At 42.3% G+C, this 14,964-nt stretch overlaps 1 protein-coding gene across 9 annotated transcripts in view; it reads right to left on the reverse strand.

The window, feature by feature from the left end:
• EPB41L5 (erythrocyte membrane protein band 4.1 like 5) overlaps window positions 1-13,746 on the reverse strand; it is a 56,008-nt gene extending 42,262 nt beyond the window's left edge. For 2 of the 9 annotated variants that reach the window (XR_009962462.1, XM_062607140.1), the window contains exons 1-3: window positions 13,546-13,746; window positions 12,520-12,704; window positions 1,634-1,738 (exon numbers count right to left, since the gene is read on the reverse strand). Coding sequence is in view for 7 of the 9 variants with exons in the window: in XM_062607140.1 (XP_062463124.1) it covers window positions 1,634-1,738; window positions 12,520-12,699 (285 nt within the window). In the remaining 2 variants the exon portion in view is untranslated. The other 7 variants (XM_062607145.1, XM_062607144.1, XR_009962463.1 and 4 more) reach the window with 6 other exon arrangements.
• Window positions 13,747-14,964: the final 1,218 nt, after the last annotated feature.

Genomic DNA, 14,964 nt, shown 5'->3' on the forward strand with positions numbered 1-14,964 from the left:
CTAATCATGGAATAATTCCGTTTCAAGTGGACTTGAAACATCCATCATCCATCTAACATATATGTAATAAGGTAATACCTCTAACAAATAACTGACTGACATACACAGTATGAAAACTCAGATCTCATTATACTTGAGGATGTTATGGTAAGTGAATACATGTTTAAGTTACAGGGATGCAGGACAGAGACAAAAATGCACTCCTTGTCTAACACCTCACTCAAATTGTAGCTGTCCTTGTAGGCAGGAAGAAATGCAGCTGTCCTTGTACTTGGCAAGAAGTATCTATACAGAATTGTGCGAGTTACATCAGAGTGATTCGTGTCAGCAACTCAGGGGTCCTAGTGATCATTGCACTTTGTGTGGAGGTGGAATCCTTTGTGATCATTGTGCTATGTGCAAAGGGTATGGTAAGTGCCCCTGTCAATACCACAGTGAGGAGGAAGAAGAAACAAGGGAATAATTCCCCTGGGTCAACTGCAGTATTGTGCAAAGAAATGTTTTGTTCACTGTTTAAATTGCATGAATGTTCTTAGAAAAGGGGGGGTAGGTAACTTAGAGATATGTCCTGTTACAGAGCGTTGTGAAATCTGTGCGCTGAACAAATAAACACATAAGGAATGAAATTTATGGGGGCTAAAATGGCGGTCAGACTTGTGATAGACATAATATTTCTTCACCCGGAGACAAGAACCCAACAACAGGTGGAGAAGCCCGGGAAAAGAAGACAACGGGATTGGCTGAAGAAGCCCGGGAAAAGAAGACAACAGGATTGGCTGAAGCCCAAGAAGCCCGGGAAGCCAAAAAGTGTAAGAGACTATCCCCAGAAGTTCCCGCTCACGGGCGGAGCGGAGACTCCCCGGTGTACCCAGAGCTGCTTGTTTATTGTCTCTCGATATTAATTATAATAAAAATCAATTAAAACAGATTGGCTAGATTTTTATAACAATTGCACAGCCCATAAGTGGAAAGAACTGTGGTTCTTTAGACAAATAAAGCTCTGCTGTTTTCAAAAGCAGTCACATTTTCACAAACACATGATGAACTTCAAAAACTCAAGTTTGCAAGAATGCTCTACTAAAACTGTCTGATACATACAACAAACACACCTATATTCTCTCAAAAATTTCTACTTGCAGGTCTAAGTCACAACTGATTTGAGCAAATCAAAGGTATACCCTTCTTGCCAAGATTATTTCCCAAGCAGACATTAAGAAAGAAACTTTTGCTGAGGAGAAAGTTTATGGCATTGGCAAAGGAAAACTTTCTCCACTCTGCAGAACAATAAAGGGCTAAGCACACACTAGTTTTGCCCCTTCCTCTCTGCATCAGCAGCATCAAGAATTTTTACATGCCACACCAGGCTCTGAGCCAGCTTCACTAATGACAACAGGAGGTGTGACAGTTAACAAGTGAAAGACAAGAAAGGAAGAGACAACAGCCCTGTAAGGTGTTAAGAGTGCTTAAGGTGGAATTAAACTTGGAGTCACAAACAAACACGCCACAGAGCTTCCACGCAAAACCTTAAATCAAAAAAGGCAGCTTTCTTATACTGTTTTTGTCAATATTAAGATTTCAGGTTTAGACTGTTGCTTAAGATAAATAAATGAATAAACAAAGCACTGCTACTTACCGCCACTTGTGCAGAATCCATGAACCTTAATCCAAAATAGTCACTTTCTATAAGGTCCAGATGGTACATGATTTGTTCAAACAGGAGCTGGCCTTTGGCTTTTTTCTGAAAATATAAAAGGATTTAGTACTTAGCAGGTAGATTTATTGTAGCTTCTATGTTCTTCTCGGTATACTTTATATTGTAATTCCAAAAGTAAGAGAATCCCAAAATTAAGCTTCTGAAAATATGTGGAACTTGTTTTTTTTCTTTCCTATTTTCTAATGATTGTTTTGCTTAAAGGCCAATGTACACCCCACAAGAAGCATATCCTTAAAGGACTCACATAGTCCTTTTCTTTTGAAAAATGTCAACACTGACTTGAACAACACAATGTTAAACTGGCATTTTATCATTGTCTCTTTTAGGCTTTCTTTACTCAATAAAGTTTAACAGAACTGCAAATAACAGCAGTACAATTGCAATAATTAAAGCACTGGAAAATTTTCAGAACAAAGTACAGCAAATTGCTTATGAATTTACTACTGGCTGATATCTAGGCAATTCACCACTTTAGAAGCAGGTAGCAAAGCATGTTGAATTAGGATAGAGCATTCCATTAGCAAGGGCTTTTAACAACCACCAGGAAACAGTTGGGCCAAGCACCTTTAACAAATAGTACTTAGGTAACATGTTTACAAAAGTATGTTCATAAAACTCACTTGAGGGTGCAAAAAGTCACCACATATGCTTATATGTAACTTATGACAAAAAATTAGCTCTGGCCCCAACTAAACATCATTTTTACAGTGATGATGTAAAAAATTAAACAGTTGTTTTTAAAGACCAGGCAGGTAAATAACACTGGTCAATTTCTACACAACACAACACAACACATATTTTTTCATGCTATGAAGTCTATAAAGGATTTACTATAAAGATAATACACTGAAAAAAAAAAAAAAGATTAACAGTAATACCCAAGATGCCTAAACGCAATAAAAATACATTAATAATTTAGTAGGCCAGGGTACAAGTCACAGTGTTGAAAAGAACCCTGCACGTGGATCAGGGCAATCCTAACCACAAATACAGGCTGGCAGAGACTGGATTGAGAGCAGCCCTGAGAAGAAGGACTTGGAGTGCTGGTTAACAATAAGCTCAACATGACCTAGCAATGTATGCTTGCAGCCCAGAAAGCCAACCATATACTGGACTGCATTAAAACAAGTGGAACCACACAGGCTGACAGAGGTGATCCTCTCCTTCTACTTCACTCTCGTGAGACCCCACCTGCAGTACTGAACCCAGCTCTGGGCCCCCCACAATAAGGAGGATATGGGCCTGCTCATGCGAGTCTAGAGAAGGGCCACAAAGAGGAGCACCTCTCCTGTGAAAACAGGCTGAGAGCACTGGGCTTGTTCAGCCTGGAGAACAGAGGGCTCCAGGGAGACCTCATAGCAGCTTTCAGTACCTAAAGAAGGCCTACAAGAAAGCTGGGGAGGGACTTTTTACAAGAACATGCAGTGACAGGACATAGGGAATGACTTTAAGCTAACAGGGGAGATTTAGATATTAGAAAGAAGTTCTTCACTGTGAGAGTGGTGAGGCACTGAAACAGGCTGCCCAAAGAAGCTGTGGCTGCCCCATCTCTGGAAGAGTTCAAGGCCAGGGTGGACAGGGCTTTGGGCAACCTGGTCTAGTGGAAGGTGTCCCTGGCCATGGCAGGGGGGCGAAACTGATATTTAAGGTCCCTTCCAACACAAACCATTCCAGGATTCTATAAATGCAAAGAAATGCAGAAAGGATTTATGCTCACTCTGCAAGCTATTTAAGGATTTCTCTATTTCCATAATGCTATCTTCCTGCAATTTTTACCTTAATACTTATATATTCACAAATTGAGAAATGGACTAACTTTCTAAGCTGCTAATTAGCAAAATCAGTCCACCTTTCAAAATTCTGGGCTAGCCAGAACATTCTCCTCAGAAAAAAAATCTGTTCTAATCACCAATATCCATGTAAGTAGCATGCAGAATTTTTGCCACCTTCCTCTAACCTGATCTTTAAATATTTTATATTCCACTTTGCAATCATAATCATTGGTTTACTCGATGCATTACTTAAATCCAACATGACGTTTCACAGCTGAAAGCAAAATCTCAGAGGAGTCTGTAAACTGAACCTGCCTAAGCCAGTTCTCCCACTGTTACTAATTTCCAAATATTGGGGAAGTAGGGGGGATGAAAGGCAATTAGACCAGGGGGAACTTCACACAGTATCTACAATATGTTGTATAATGAAAATGCCAAGATGTAGAACTTGCAAAATTGAATCAAGGCAAGTTATTACTGTTGACTATAAGAAAAGGTATTCTTGGGCAATACGTTTATTAAACACCAGCAAAACTCCTCTAACAGAAGCCTTAAGTCAAGTTGCCTTACATATAAAACCACACATTTCCTCCACTATCTGAGACTACAGTCTCTTTCTTTGAAGAGCAATGCACTGAAATGTTGATATTCCCTCTCAGCACTGGATATCTTCTACTTAAACAATAAGACATAGTAACGCAACTGAAATAAATTCAGTATTTGCAACAGCAAACTAGAAAAATATTTTATTTTGCATGAAGCTTTCTTCAGCTTGTCTAAAACTAGAGGAAAATGTCCCCTTATCAGACAGAACATTTTAGCATCCTTCCCTCTTTCTCAACAAGTCATCTTTTAAAGCTGTAATTAACCAGTTATCTCAGCCACATTCCTTCCAAAGGACAGGCAATGGAGCACTTTAACTCGAGCCTGGAACTACTACACATACTACTTCAAACTACCAACAACCAACACTTACTATTGCTCCAAATTCTGCAAGTGTCACATTTCATTTCAGAGCGTGTTCGCCATTTCGGTAATCTCAGCAAAGGACTTTAAGGGGACTCAGAATGACTCATATGGAAGAAAGTCCCTGAAGAATAGCACTGGAGTGGCTGTGGAAAGATCTGCAAAGCTACAGCTTGGTTTCTGATTTACATCACCAGGGCTGTCAACAAGGAATTAATTATGCAGTACTTTGCATACGACCATCAATGGCTGTATTCGGTGTGAGTCAGCAAAAATGTCACATGTGATTTAGCGTTAAATCAAAATTTTTTTAAAGCCTTACTAAAGACTTTGTTTATTTAAACAAATGGCAACCAAAAACAACACTGCTTTATAACCAGTCAATTTTTATGAATCAAAATAAATTTCTTCGTGATCGGAAGTCTTTTCAAAAGCCATAGCAAAGGTACATTTTTATTACATTTTCTGATAACAAATTACCCTTTCTAATGGCAACATTCAATTTAAATGCCATTTTTACCCTGCTGCTATTCTATGCTTCTCCCCTCACCTTTGTTTTCCTTGCAGCAGAGCTCAGGTTATTCTCAAAGGAAAAATATTTTTGAGCTGCCTAATGGTTACCGATGAACTATTAACGACTCCACTAAGAAGCCGTCCAGCCAGTGGCTGGTCCTCCCTTCGGGGCACAAATTAAACCCCTCATTCTGTAAAACCTGACTACTCGATTTACACAGTTTGCAATACTCTGTAGGAAGCAACAGTAAACGTCGCACAGCAGGAGAATCAACAGCTGAACTTGGAAACTTAAATAAAAATATATCATTTACATAGGACAGGTAATCTATGCGGTTTTGCCGCACTCTGAAATAAAAGCATCTTTTGATCACTTTGGCATGAATCCCCACCCGCCTCCCTGGAATGGCAGGGATGCTCCCAACTATGTACTAATGACATCTCATGCTGCTCATAGTAACTGCAATTGCTGTCTGAGTAGGTGTTAGGAAGGCTGGATTTAACCCCAGTAGCTCAAAAGCAGCAAAGCTGGTAAAGCCAGCTCTGGTGTTCACCTCAGCAGGCTGGTTTGTCCCTTCATTTCCAGCATAAAGTGATACGGAGATATTCAGCTTGGCTCAGACATCTCAGTCACTGCTTAAAACTAGAAAAGCAGGGTTTATATTCTCATGGTTTTAGAGATGAAGTTTATTTTAAAATAAAATAAAAAATTATTTTATTTAGATGAACAGGCTTTACCTTCATTATTAACCCTTGTGTCTTTGCAGCTGTACTTTTCTCTCAGAAGACTTCTTCAAATGATTATGTTAATATTGCTTCTTAACAATAACTAACAGGAGCTACTACCTTCAGGAGCTACTGAAGGGCAAAAACCTCCCTTTCTGTTTTTCGTCCACTCATTAGGAGTGTTACCATTCATACTCACACCAGTTTCCTCATAAAGACCTGATTTAAACCCGGAGAAGCTAGGGACCGCTATTCACGATTTACAGCTACCCAGTTGCTAGGATGTCACCTATGCTGGTTTGCAGGCAACGGCACTGCAGAAGCAGCAGATGAGCCTGTCCATATTTTTTTTTTTTCATGAGGTTAATCCCCCTTTTCCCAAACAAGACATTTTGAAAAAATACGAGAAAGCTCCAACTGTGAGCTTTAAAGGAAAAAGATTTCAGCGCAATATAATGAATACAGAATCTGTAGTTAACACCATTAAGGTCTGCTGGAGAATTGGAGGGTTAAACCCCCTTATCTTTACAAAGGCAGTGTTAGAAGTACACATTATTTGCATCACTCTGATCTTCTTATGGCTTTAAGTACTGACCTACAAATGGAGCTGCTCCTCTCCTCAAACTCTAAGCACCAATCTTTCAAATAACTTTTCCAAACTCCCCAGTCAATTTTCTCCTTCATCTACAGATGCCACTGGCAGTAAAACACCAGTTCTGCTTCTCTGGTTTATGCCCAACCTTTGACAACATGGCACCATGTATTTGTGCACTGAGTAAAATACCCTTCAGGCTGGAAGGCTGCAGAGAAGTTAATTTCTACCTTCAGAGCCTGTCGATTCTTCCGTTTACTCAGTCTCTCCCAAATACTGGAAGACAAGCATTTGGGATTAAGGATTTTGGTCTACTATTCTCTGGAGAAAGAAAAAGGCATCTCCCAGAAATTTTCATTAAAAATTTATTTCAATACCTTCATAAATGGACATTTATTAGAATACCATATAGAAGGATTGTAACGTACTGTGCTCAGGCTCACTGACCTTATGCATAAAAACCCAAAAATATGAAACATTCATACTTGACAGTTTCTTTTGCCAGAAGTCTCTCATTTTTCCTCTCCCAGAAAGTTCGTATCTTCTAGTCACACATTTGATTTAATCAATTTCTGAATCTACCTCCTAATGTTCTTTCTAATACAGAATGTATCCAAACAGTTTGTCCAGCATTGAAGTTTAGAGACTGAATACCTCCCCCCAGTATATTCTCAAACATTTCAGTATCATTTGATGTTCCACCTGCAAGTTTCTCAGGAGCGCTCTGATTATGAACATACAAGAGTCTTGGTCTTTGGCTGAGGTCTTTACAGGGGCAGTTCAGCAGGAAGGCTGGGCTTCAGGCAAAATGCTCTGTTATGCTGAGAGTTAAGAATGCTAAACCTTCGGGCAACTAAACCAGCCTGCAGCACCATCCCCAGAAACACTCAGCAGCACACTGCAGATGAAACAAATTACTCTGACAGCAGCCATAGACAATTCCAGCTGCTCCCTTCCTCCCTTTCCAGCTGTGCCAGGGCAGCCTGCATCACAACAAACCTGAAATGCCCACCTGCAGTCAAAGTGATGGGACTTCCAGCACAGCAGTTTGTGATTCTGCTGCTTCTCAGAAGTGCTGAAGCAACTCGGCATATACTGTTTTACATTCAATCTCAACATGCATTTAAATCTGGCAGCTCAGAAAGCACCACATCACTCTGTGCTACAACCATGCCCATCTACACCACACAGACAGCACCTCTGCTTTGTAACTCAGCTCTGGATTGATTTTTTCCAGTTTCAGTCCCCTAAAGGTCTTTTGGAAGTTTAAGCAAATAGTCAAATGCATGCCAATAGTTGAAGACAAAGATCACATGGGCAAAAAAGTTTTAATCCAAAATTTCATCGTCATAACACATGTGCTTGTTTACTCATTATTTGTCACCTGAGCTTTATTTTGAAGTTTTAAAAGCTAGCTTTGAACACTTAAGATTACTCATTTCACACAATGACTGATTTTTCCAACACTTTCAGCATTACTAAATCATCTTTTTAATCAGCATCTGTGCCACAGACAGCATTGTATATTTCATATTTACAGCTACAAGTATTCAGCAAGCAGACACAAATATTTACAAACTTTAAAAAGCAATCAAACACACAGCAGATTACTAAGTAAAATCAACTATCACAACACATCTCTGATCTTGTAGTCAGATCAACATAGATATCCCCCTCTGCACAAAAAGCCATGAGCACTCATTAACAGTTTGCTGACAGCGTTTTTGGCATTCCAGATAGATTTCTTAACTGTATTTAAAATAATCACTACAAATACAGTCGTTTTTATCTTATTTTGTAAGCATTACTCCAAAATTGTAAACAGATAAGCTAGTTTCTGCTATTCCACAGAGCTCTTGGACTGGTTTATACACAACCTTGTTTTAATGATACTGCATTATAATAAGGACAAAACTGTCTCATTCTGCAAACTCCATATTAAACTTCATGCATGCGTAAGTAACGAATATTCTAAGATTAAAAGTTACTCAAAGAGCATCCATTCTTGTAATTTGTGTCTTTCACCTTACACTAGGAAGCTTTTGCCTAAAACTTTGGCTGCACGTACAGAAACTGGAACACAATTAACGCTCTATTATCCATGAGAAGATTATGTAAATTGTGGGTTAAGCAGGGTCAGGGATTTTTTTTTACTGAAACACCCCTGGCTTCCACAAAGTACAGTGCTGCTTCTATGAGATCCTGTACCTACTATCTGCTGTTGTTGTAAGGCTGACCTTGTTCTTCCACAGAAAGCTATCCAGAGTTTTTAAAAAGGTGTGTATTCCAAGTGTATGCCTGTAATCTAATTTACATTATTTATAGTACCATTTTCCCCCTTTATCTAGGTTATTCTTCGCCTCTCCCAATTACAGCTATGAATAGGGTAGAACTGACTTACAACACTCAATTTTTACATCCTTTGACTTAAAATTCCTCTGGAACCCTCCAGAACTCAAAACAGCACTACATTTTACATTTTCAACAAGTATTTTTGTTCAGAGGTATTTCATAAGCTACTGGTTACTCCAATTCAAAATAGCTTTCGAGGAAAATCACTGCTGTGTTGCCCTCCCCATCCTGTCTTTCCCCACAAACCATGACCACAAGAAAAGCCAGAATTCCAGCTGATCAGGGTTTCCCTTGGGGGCCCAGACCGGTATGACCGATCTGATGGGAGTCTTGAGGTACTAACCAGGGCTGTTCACAGCTTTTGGGAATTCCAGGGCTGCAGCCGGGGAAGATGACGTTTAGTTTCGCATGGGAACAGGATTAAAAGTAAGATAAGGGATGTCAGCAAAACAGAGTTCTTGTCCTCTCACTGCTCATACCACTGAACAAACATTCCACCCACGGATCTCAAACAATTCGCAGAAAAAGCACAACCTGACTTTTGTTCAAGTGGAACCCTAGTTAACAGTAAGTGTATGATGAACAACATCAACAGCAGTGCAGTTAACACACCATATATTTTACAAAACTTTTCGTAGATAAAAAGAATAATAAGCTCCTCAGTCTTTCACTAAGCACGAGTCTGTCAAAATCACTGAGTGCATTTGGACAAACATAAAGCTTCAAAAAATGGTAATACTCCAGGAAAAAAAAACAGGTCAAAACACAACTTTAGAATCTGAGGTGAAGGTGGGGACATAAATACCCCACACCTTTCAATCTGCCCCAAAAGAACACTGTTAACTCCCATAAAGTTCATGCTTTCCATTTTGAATATACCAAAGTGACAGTAAATAGCATATGTAACACTGATATTCTTCAGTCATTGCCATGGCTGCAAAATAAATAGCTTCTTAAATAGAATTCAGTCTAGGTACTGCACAGAACTGAAGCTTTGATGGACAGTTCAAGTTAGGCAATTTTGTAATAAAAAAAACAGAAGAAATAGAAAAGCAGACAGATTAAGTGGCTTGACAGACACCGGAGACAAGATCAGTGGACAAAAAGCAGAATTACTGCTCAAATCCTGATTCTGTGTTTAATAAATTAAGTCTCAACTCCATCACTTACAACATGTCACTTCTGTCTCATTTGCAATATTCGTAAAAACATCAGCCTGCGCTGCTTAAAGACCTGAAAACTTGTTTGGCTTGCGTGGTAATGTTCCCCATGGTTTCCTTTGGGTTTTATTGGAGTTTTTTTTTTCCCTCCTTTTATTTATTTACTTTTAAATGTAAGCAGAAATTCAGCAATCTCAATTATATGAATGACCATAACTCCAGAACACTCTTCTTTCCATAGCAAATTCACTGTAGGGTATAGCTCAAGAAGCACAAGCCTGATACTGCCTCTAAATGTTTCTTCACCACATTTGTGAAGGCACATGGGAAACCAGATTGGAGTATCACTCCAGCTGGAAACTAACATAACAAAATTATACTGATTATTTTCAGCCACAGCATTCTCTTGACTTCGCTTACTGCCTGGCTGCCAAGAAACTGTTTCTTCCGCCAAGGGGTATGTGAACACAAGGACAACTCAATAACAAAAGCAACATCTTTTCCTTCTGTGGCAGCAACAACTTATGCCACTGAAAAGTATTTATGTAGCCATCGATTAAAAAAGGTTCAGCATTCACTCCTGCCAAGACTCTTTCTCTGGCCTCGAACAAACCTGTTTGCAAAATGGTTCAGTCTTAACATTTTCTGTTATTTATACATATATATATATATATATATACACACACACTTTTTTAATAAAAAAATTTCACAGACCATACACAACTGAACTGGCAGACCTGAGGGCATCTCTTTGAGATAACAAGAGTTCATTTTAAACCAAATCTACTGCCAACAAAGTAACAGAACCAGTCTTGGAAAAGGTGTTTGACTCAAACACACCAGATGATGGTTTTCAGGAAAAGGTTTTGTATAAGAAAGATAAACAGAAACAAAACAAAGAAAAAAACCAACCAAAACCTCTTTCCATAGATACATGCATGTATATTTAATTTAGCTTTAGATTCTAGAAAGCAGTATTGTTTTGCCACGATTTTGTACCCACTACTTCATCCCTTGTTCTCCCCCACACCTTTTCCTCTTCAAAAGTCAACCCCAAAATATGAACGACGCAAGTGGAGACACATGAACAAACACATTAAGGAATCTGTAATGAAGCATTTAATCTACTCTTAATTTATTGTATTTTAATCACCAAAGGAACTGGTATGTGTCAGGTACACTGACAATGCACTGTAATTACTGCATCTAGCTATGTTGATTTAGCATGCTTGTTTACTGTTACTCCTAACTTAGATGTCCACAGACAAGACTTTTTACTGGCTTATAAAGAAAAAAAGGAAGAGTGAAAAAAGTTTCCTGTAGAAATAAATAGTGCCTACTGCACCTTGATTTAAGTTTTATAGTCCAGATGGCAGGTCATGACACCTCTTCAGGTTCAATTTATGCTCCTCAAAGCCTTAGAAATGTTAGAGGCGCCAGGAATTTAACTACAGGGCCAACTCCAGCTCCAAAGATTACTGCTCTGGATATGTGGAGACCAATTTAAACTTAACTACTTTTTAAGTGTAACTCTTGCTATAAAGTGTTTGCGAGCATTCCTGGCCTCAAATCAAACATCCTAGGCACTGAGCAGCACCGGATGTTCATTTTATTGTTTCACAGATGTACAAATTAGTTTCACTGCCCTCTATAAACACCTATCTGTACAGTTATTTCACAGATAAAGATGCCAAACTGGTTCTTTAACTCTATATTACTTGGGGTTCTGAATATCACAGGAGTTATTTCCACTCACTATGTCAACAGCACCACTCTTAACAAGCCAATCCTTCCTCAGACTACCTAACGTTATAGGACTCTAGAGTTGTGCTTAAAATAAGAAAGGAAGGAAAAAAAAAAGCCATTTAAAGAATGGCTGCTCCACACACTCTTGACAGCCAGCAGCTTCAGTAACAGTGCAACTGTTATTGCAGCCAAAATCCTGCAGAACTAGTCAGAAGGTCTTGCAGACCCACAGTTTCCTAACCCAGCTATGCAAGCTCAGAATAAGTAACTAACAACTAGAACACATGCTAATGGAAAAACAGAGCCCATCACTTCTATTGCTACTGTTCATCCTGTTGGCCAAAACCAGGTATATAATTAAGCAGATCAGAACAGACACGTGTATATTAAGGGAGCCTTAGAAATGCAAAACAGCGGCTAACACCTCAGTCCCAATGATGCTCCCTGCTATGCAGTCTGCCTTCAGCAGAGAAAAGTGGTAGAATTTTTCTCTTCCCCTCCCCTGTCAAGTCAGTGCTAAAAACTGCATCTGACATAAAAGCAAAACAAACAAAACACACACAGCAAGTTGCTGCTAGTATTTCTGCTCACCCCTCTTCTTCAACAAAGTTACACCTAAAGATTTATCTTTCTTCTCAAGATACATACATAGCTCACTGAAAAGAAAATCTAATTCATCTGAAACCTTACCCCTTCTCCAAATCGAGCTTTGACACAACAATTAGATTAAAATATTAGAAAACATTCAAGGTGTAAGGCACAGTGACATCTAACAAAACGCCCTCCAGTTTCAGTAAATAACAAAAGTTAACTATTCTTTCCAAACCTTTTTACAACCAGTAACTTAGTGGACATCAGGTCACAGGGTCGGTGGCTATGACAAAGAGATGTGCCTTTAACCAACTAGTAAACAGCAAAGGGCACAATCAGATTGACACAAGCCAAAAGTATTTAAACACAGACTTGCATTGCTCGTACCGGTAAGTCCACGCTGACATCCGTCCCATCCAGCAGCGCTACTCGGCAAGTAATGATGGATTTTGCATCCCCAGCTGCAGGGATATGGGTTGCAGCTCTCTGGGCCTCTCTTAGCCGTTCCTTCTCCGCATGCTTGCGCATAGACCGTCGTCCCAGGGTTCGGCGGAAAAAGCTCAGCATCTTTGCTATGAAATCCACAAAGGAAGGACAACATGTTACTTTTTCACAGAAAAGAATAATACCCTACATTGAAAGCTCTTTAAAAATGCCAAACTTTGGCAAAAAAACAGTTAGAGATCCAAACAGACGTTTAGCTTCATTAGACATGCACAGCCTACGGCTACCTTGAACAAAACTCAGCTCAAACTGTTGATGGTAGCTGGGTGATTTTTAGGACAATCTGTAAGTACGCTAGGAAAAAAAACAGCGACTGTGTAGATCTCATATAACTGGCTGCAATGTTTCATTAACACCAACACTGCCACACTTCTCAACGAGGCTGTGATGCTCAACTCAAGGCTGGAAAGCACCTAAGGATCCCAGCTACTTTCTTGGCTGACAAACTCCATCCCTCTCACCATAAAGAGAGCTACAGGTGAACCCACTTCCCGCCCCACCACCTGGCTTTCAGGCCGTGCAGGGGTGCTGGCGCCGGGCTCTTCACAGGGAGGCTTTGCACGGACAAGCGAGAGCTGCTCGGGCACGGCTACTCCGTGTCGCTGCTCCCCGCTCGGCGCGGGGAAGACGGCCTCCCGGCGCGGCAAACTCGAGGGCTCGGCGGTGAGTCAGCCCCGAGTCCCAACAACCGGCCGGTCTCTCCGGATCGCAACCCATCCCGAGAGCACAGCGCGGCGAACACCCGCCCTGTCCGGCCGCAGATCCCCCTCCCCCGGCCCCAGCCCACCTGCCCGGAAGCCTCGCCTCAGGGGTCGCGGACCCCCTCCCCCGCCCTGGCCGCTCGGGCACCGGCGCGGCGCCACCGCCCCTCTGTGCTGGCGGAGGCAGCGGGCTCCCCGCGGCGCTCACCTGTGGCAGCGGGAGGTCCCGCGGCCCGGGCGGCAGGAGCGGCGAAGCCGGCGGCGGCTGGAGCGCGTCCCCGCGGCGGCTCCCCGAGGCCCTAAGGGTGGGCAGGAGTGGAGCGGAGCCCCCGAGAGGGGGCGGGCCTCCGAACATGGCGGAGCGAGGTGGGAGGCCCTTAAACAGGCAACGACTCCCCGCCCATTTCCTCCCGTCCACACTTACTCACCTGGCGGCTTCCGCGGCTGCTCTCTCCGCTTGGCGTGGGAGTGTAGATCAAGGAGGAGGCCGGCAGGGAGGAAAAGCGGCAAGCGGGCGGTAGAGTGCGCACTTCTTTGGGACGCCAGCGCGGGAATCGCCCCTTTAAAGGGGCGGATCGCCGTGGAGAAGGGGCGCCCCCGCCCCGAGCCAGGTGGTATCGCCCAGCGGAGGGCCGCCGCGGGCGTGGCGTGGTCAACGTGCTGCCCGGGAGGGGGGGGGGAGAGGGGCCGGACCCCGCCCCGCGGCGAAGCAGGGGGAGCAGGAAACCTGCCCGCGACCGGCGCTTCCCGGTGGGGGGCCGGGGTGGCTTTGATCCGTTCCGCGAAATTCCTGGCGTTCTTGCTAAGGCGCGGTAGGAAGTTCCCCTCAGCGGCTCGGCCAGGAAACTGCAGCGGTCCCCAGCGGGAATCCTCGGGGAAACGCGCCCGTAAACCGTGCTGAAGAAAATCGTCTCGTTAAACGCGCCTGACAGGATGATGGCAGCAATAAATCAAGTAAGGCAGAACCAGCGGCAAGCGAACACTGCTTATACCGTGGAACAAGACTATGGCGAAGAAGTGCAGTTCGTGCACTGCTGTCCTTTGAAAACACCAGTATAGTTTGTCCCACTAATCTGTATACATTGATCGCTTTTCCCGTTTGTTTCTGCCGCCTCAGGGAGAAGCCCCTCTCGCTGGCGTTACAGCAGCAATTACAAAGGGCTGCACTGCACCGTATTTTCTTTAGTACATAAATATTTGTGTTTGATCTCCTATTTGAGATCTCCAAATAGAAAACCTCAGGAAAGGCAATACAAACGTAAGGCAACATAAACTCTGCTAGCAGTGACCCTGCGCTGGACAAACGAGCCCCGGGCTCTCTCAAAATCCCAGGATAACTGGGAATCCAGCCTGTGGTAGCAGCCTGGGAAAGCAGAGACTTTGGCTTGTTACTGGGACCACTTTTGCTACCGGTAGCGAGGTGTTTTCTACACCCAGCAGTGAAGCCCGGGCTGAGATAACCGGCCACTCACGGTTATGCGCAGGAACTGGCATAATGAAGCACATATTGCTAGGGAAAATTAGCTTCAGTGCCCGATACATCGACTTGTCTTGATAGCACTTGCCGACTTGCCCAGTATTTGCTGATAAAGCAACACGCTGATTTTAACCTTAAACGTCAGTTGTT

The sequence above is a fragment of the Pezoporus occidentalis genome, unplaced genomic scaffold (genome assembly GCF_034315485.1).
Source record: "Pezoporus occidentalis ecotype Australia unplaced genomic scaffold, CSIRO_AGI_Poc_V1 ctg12, whole genome shotgun sequence".
NCBI lineage: Eukaryota > Metazoa > Chordata > Aves > Psittaciformes > Psittacidae > Pezoporus > Pezoporus occidentalis.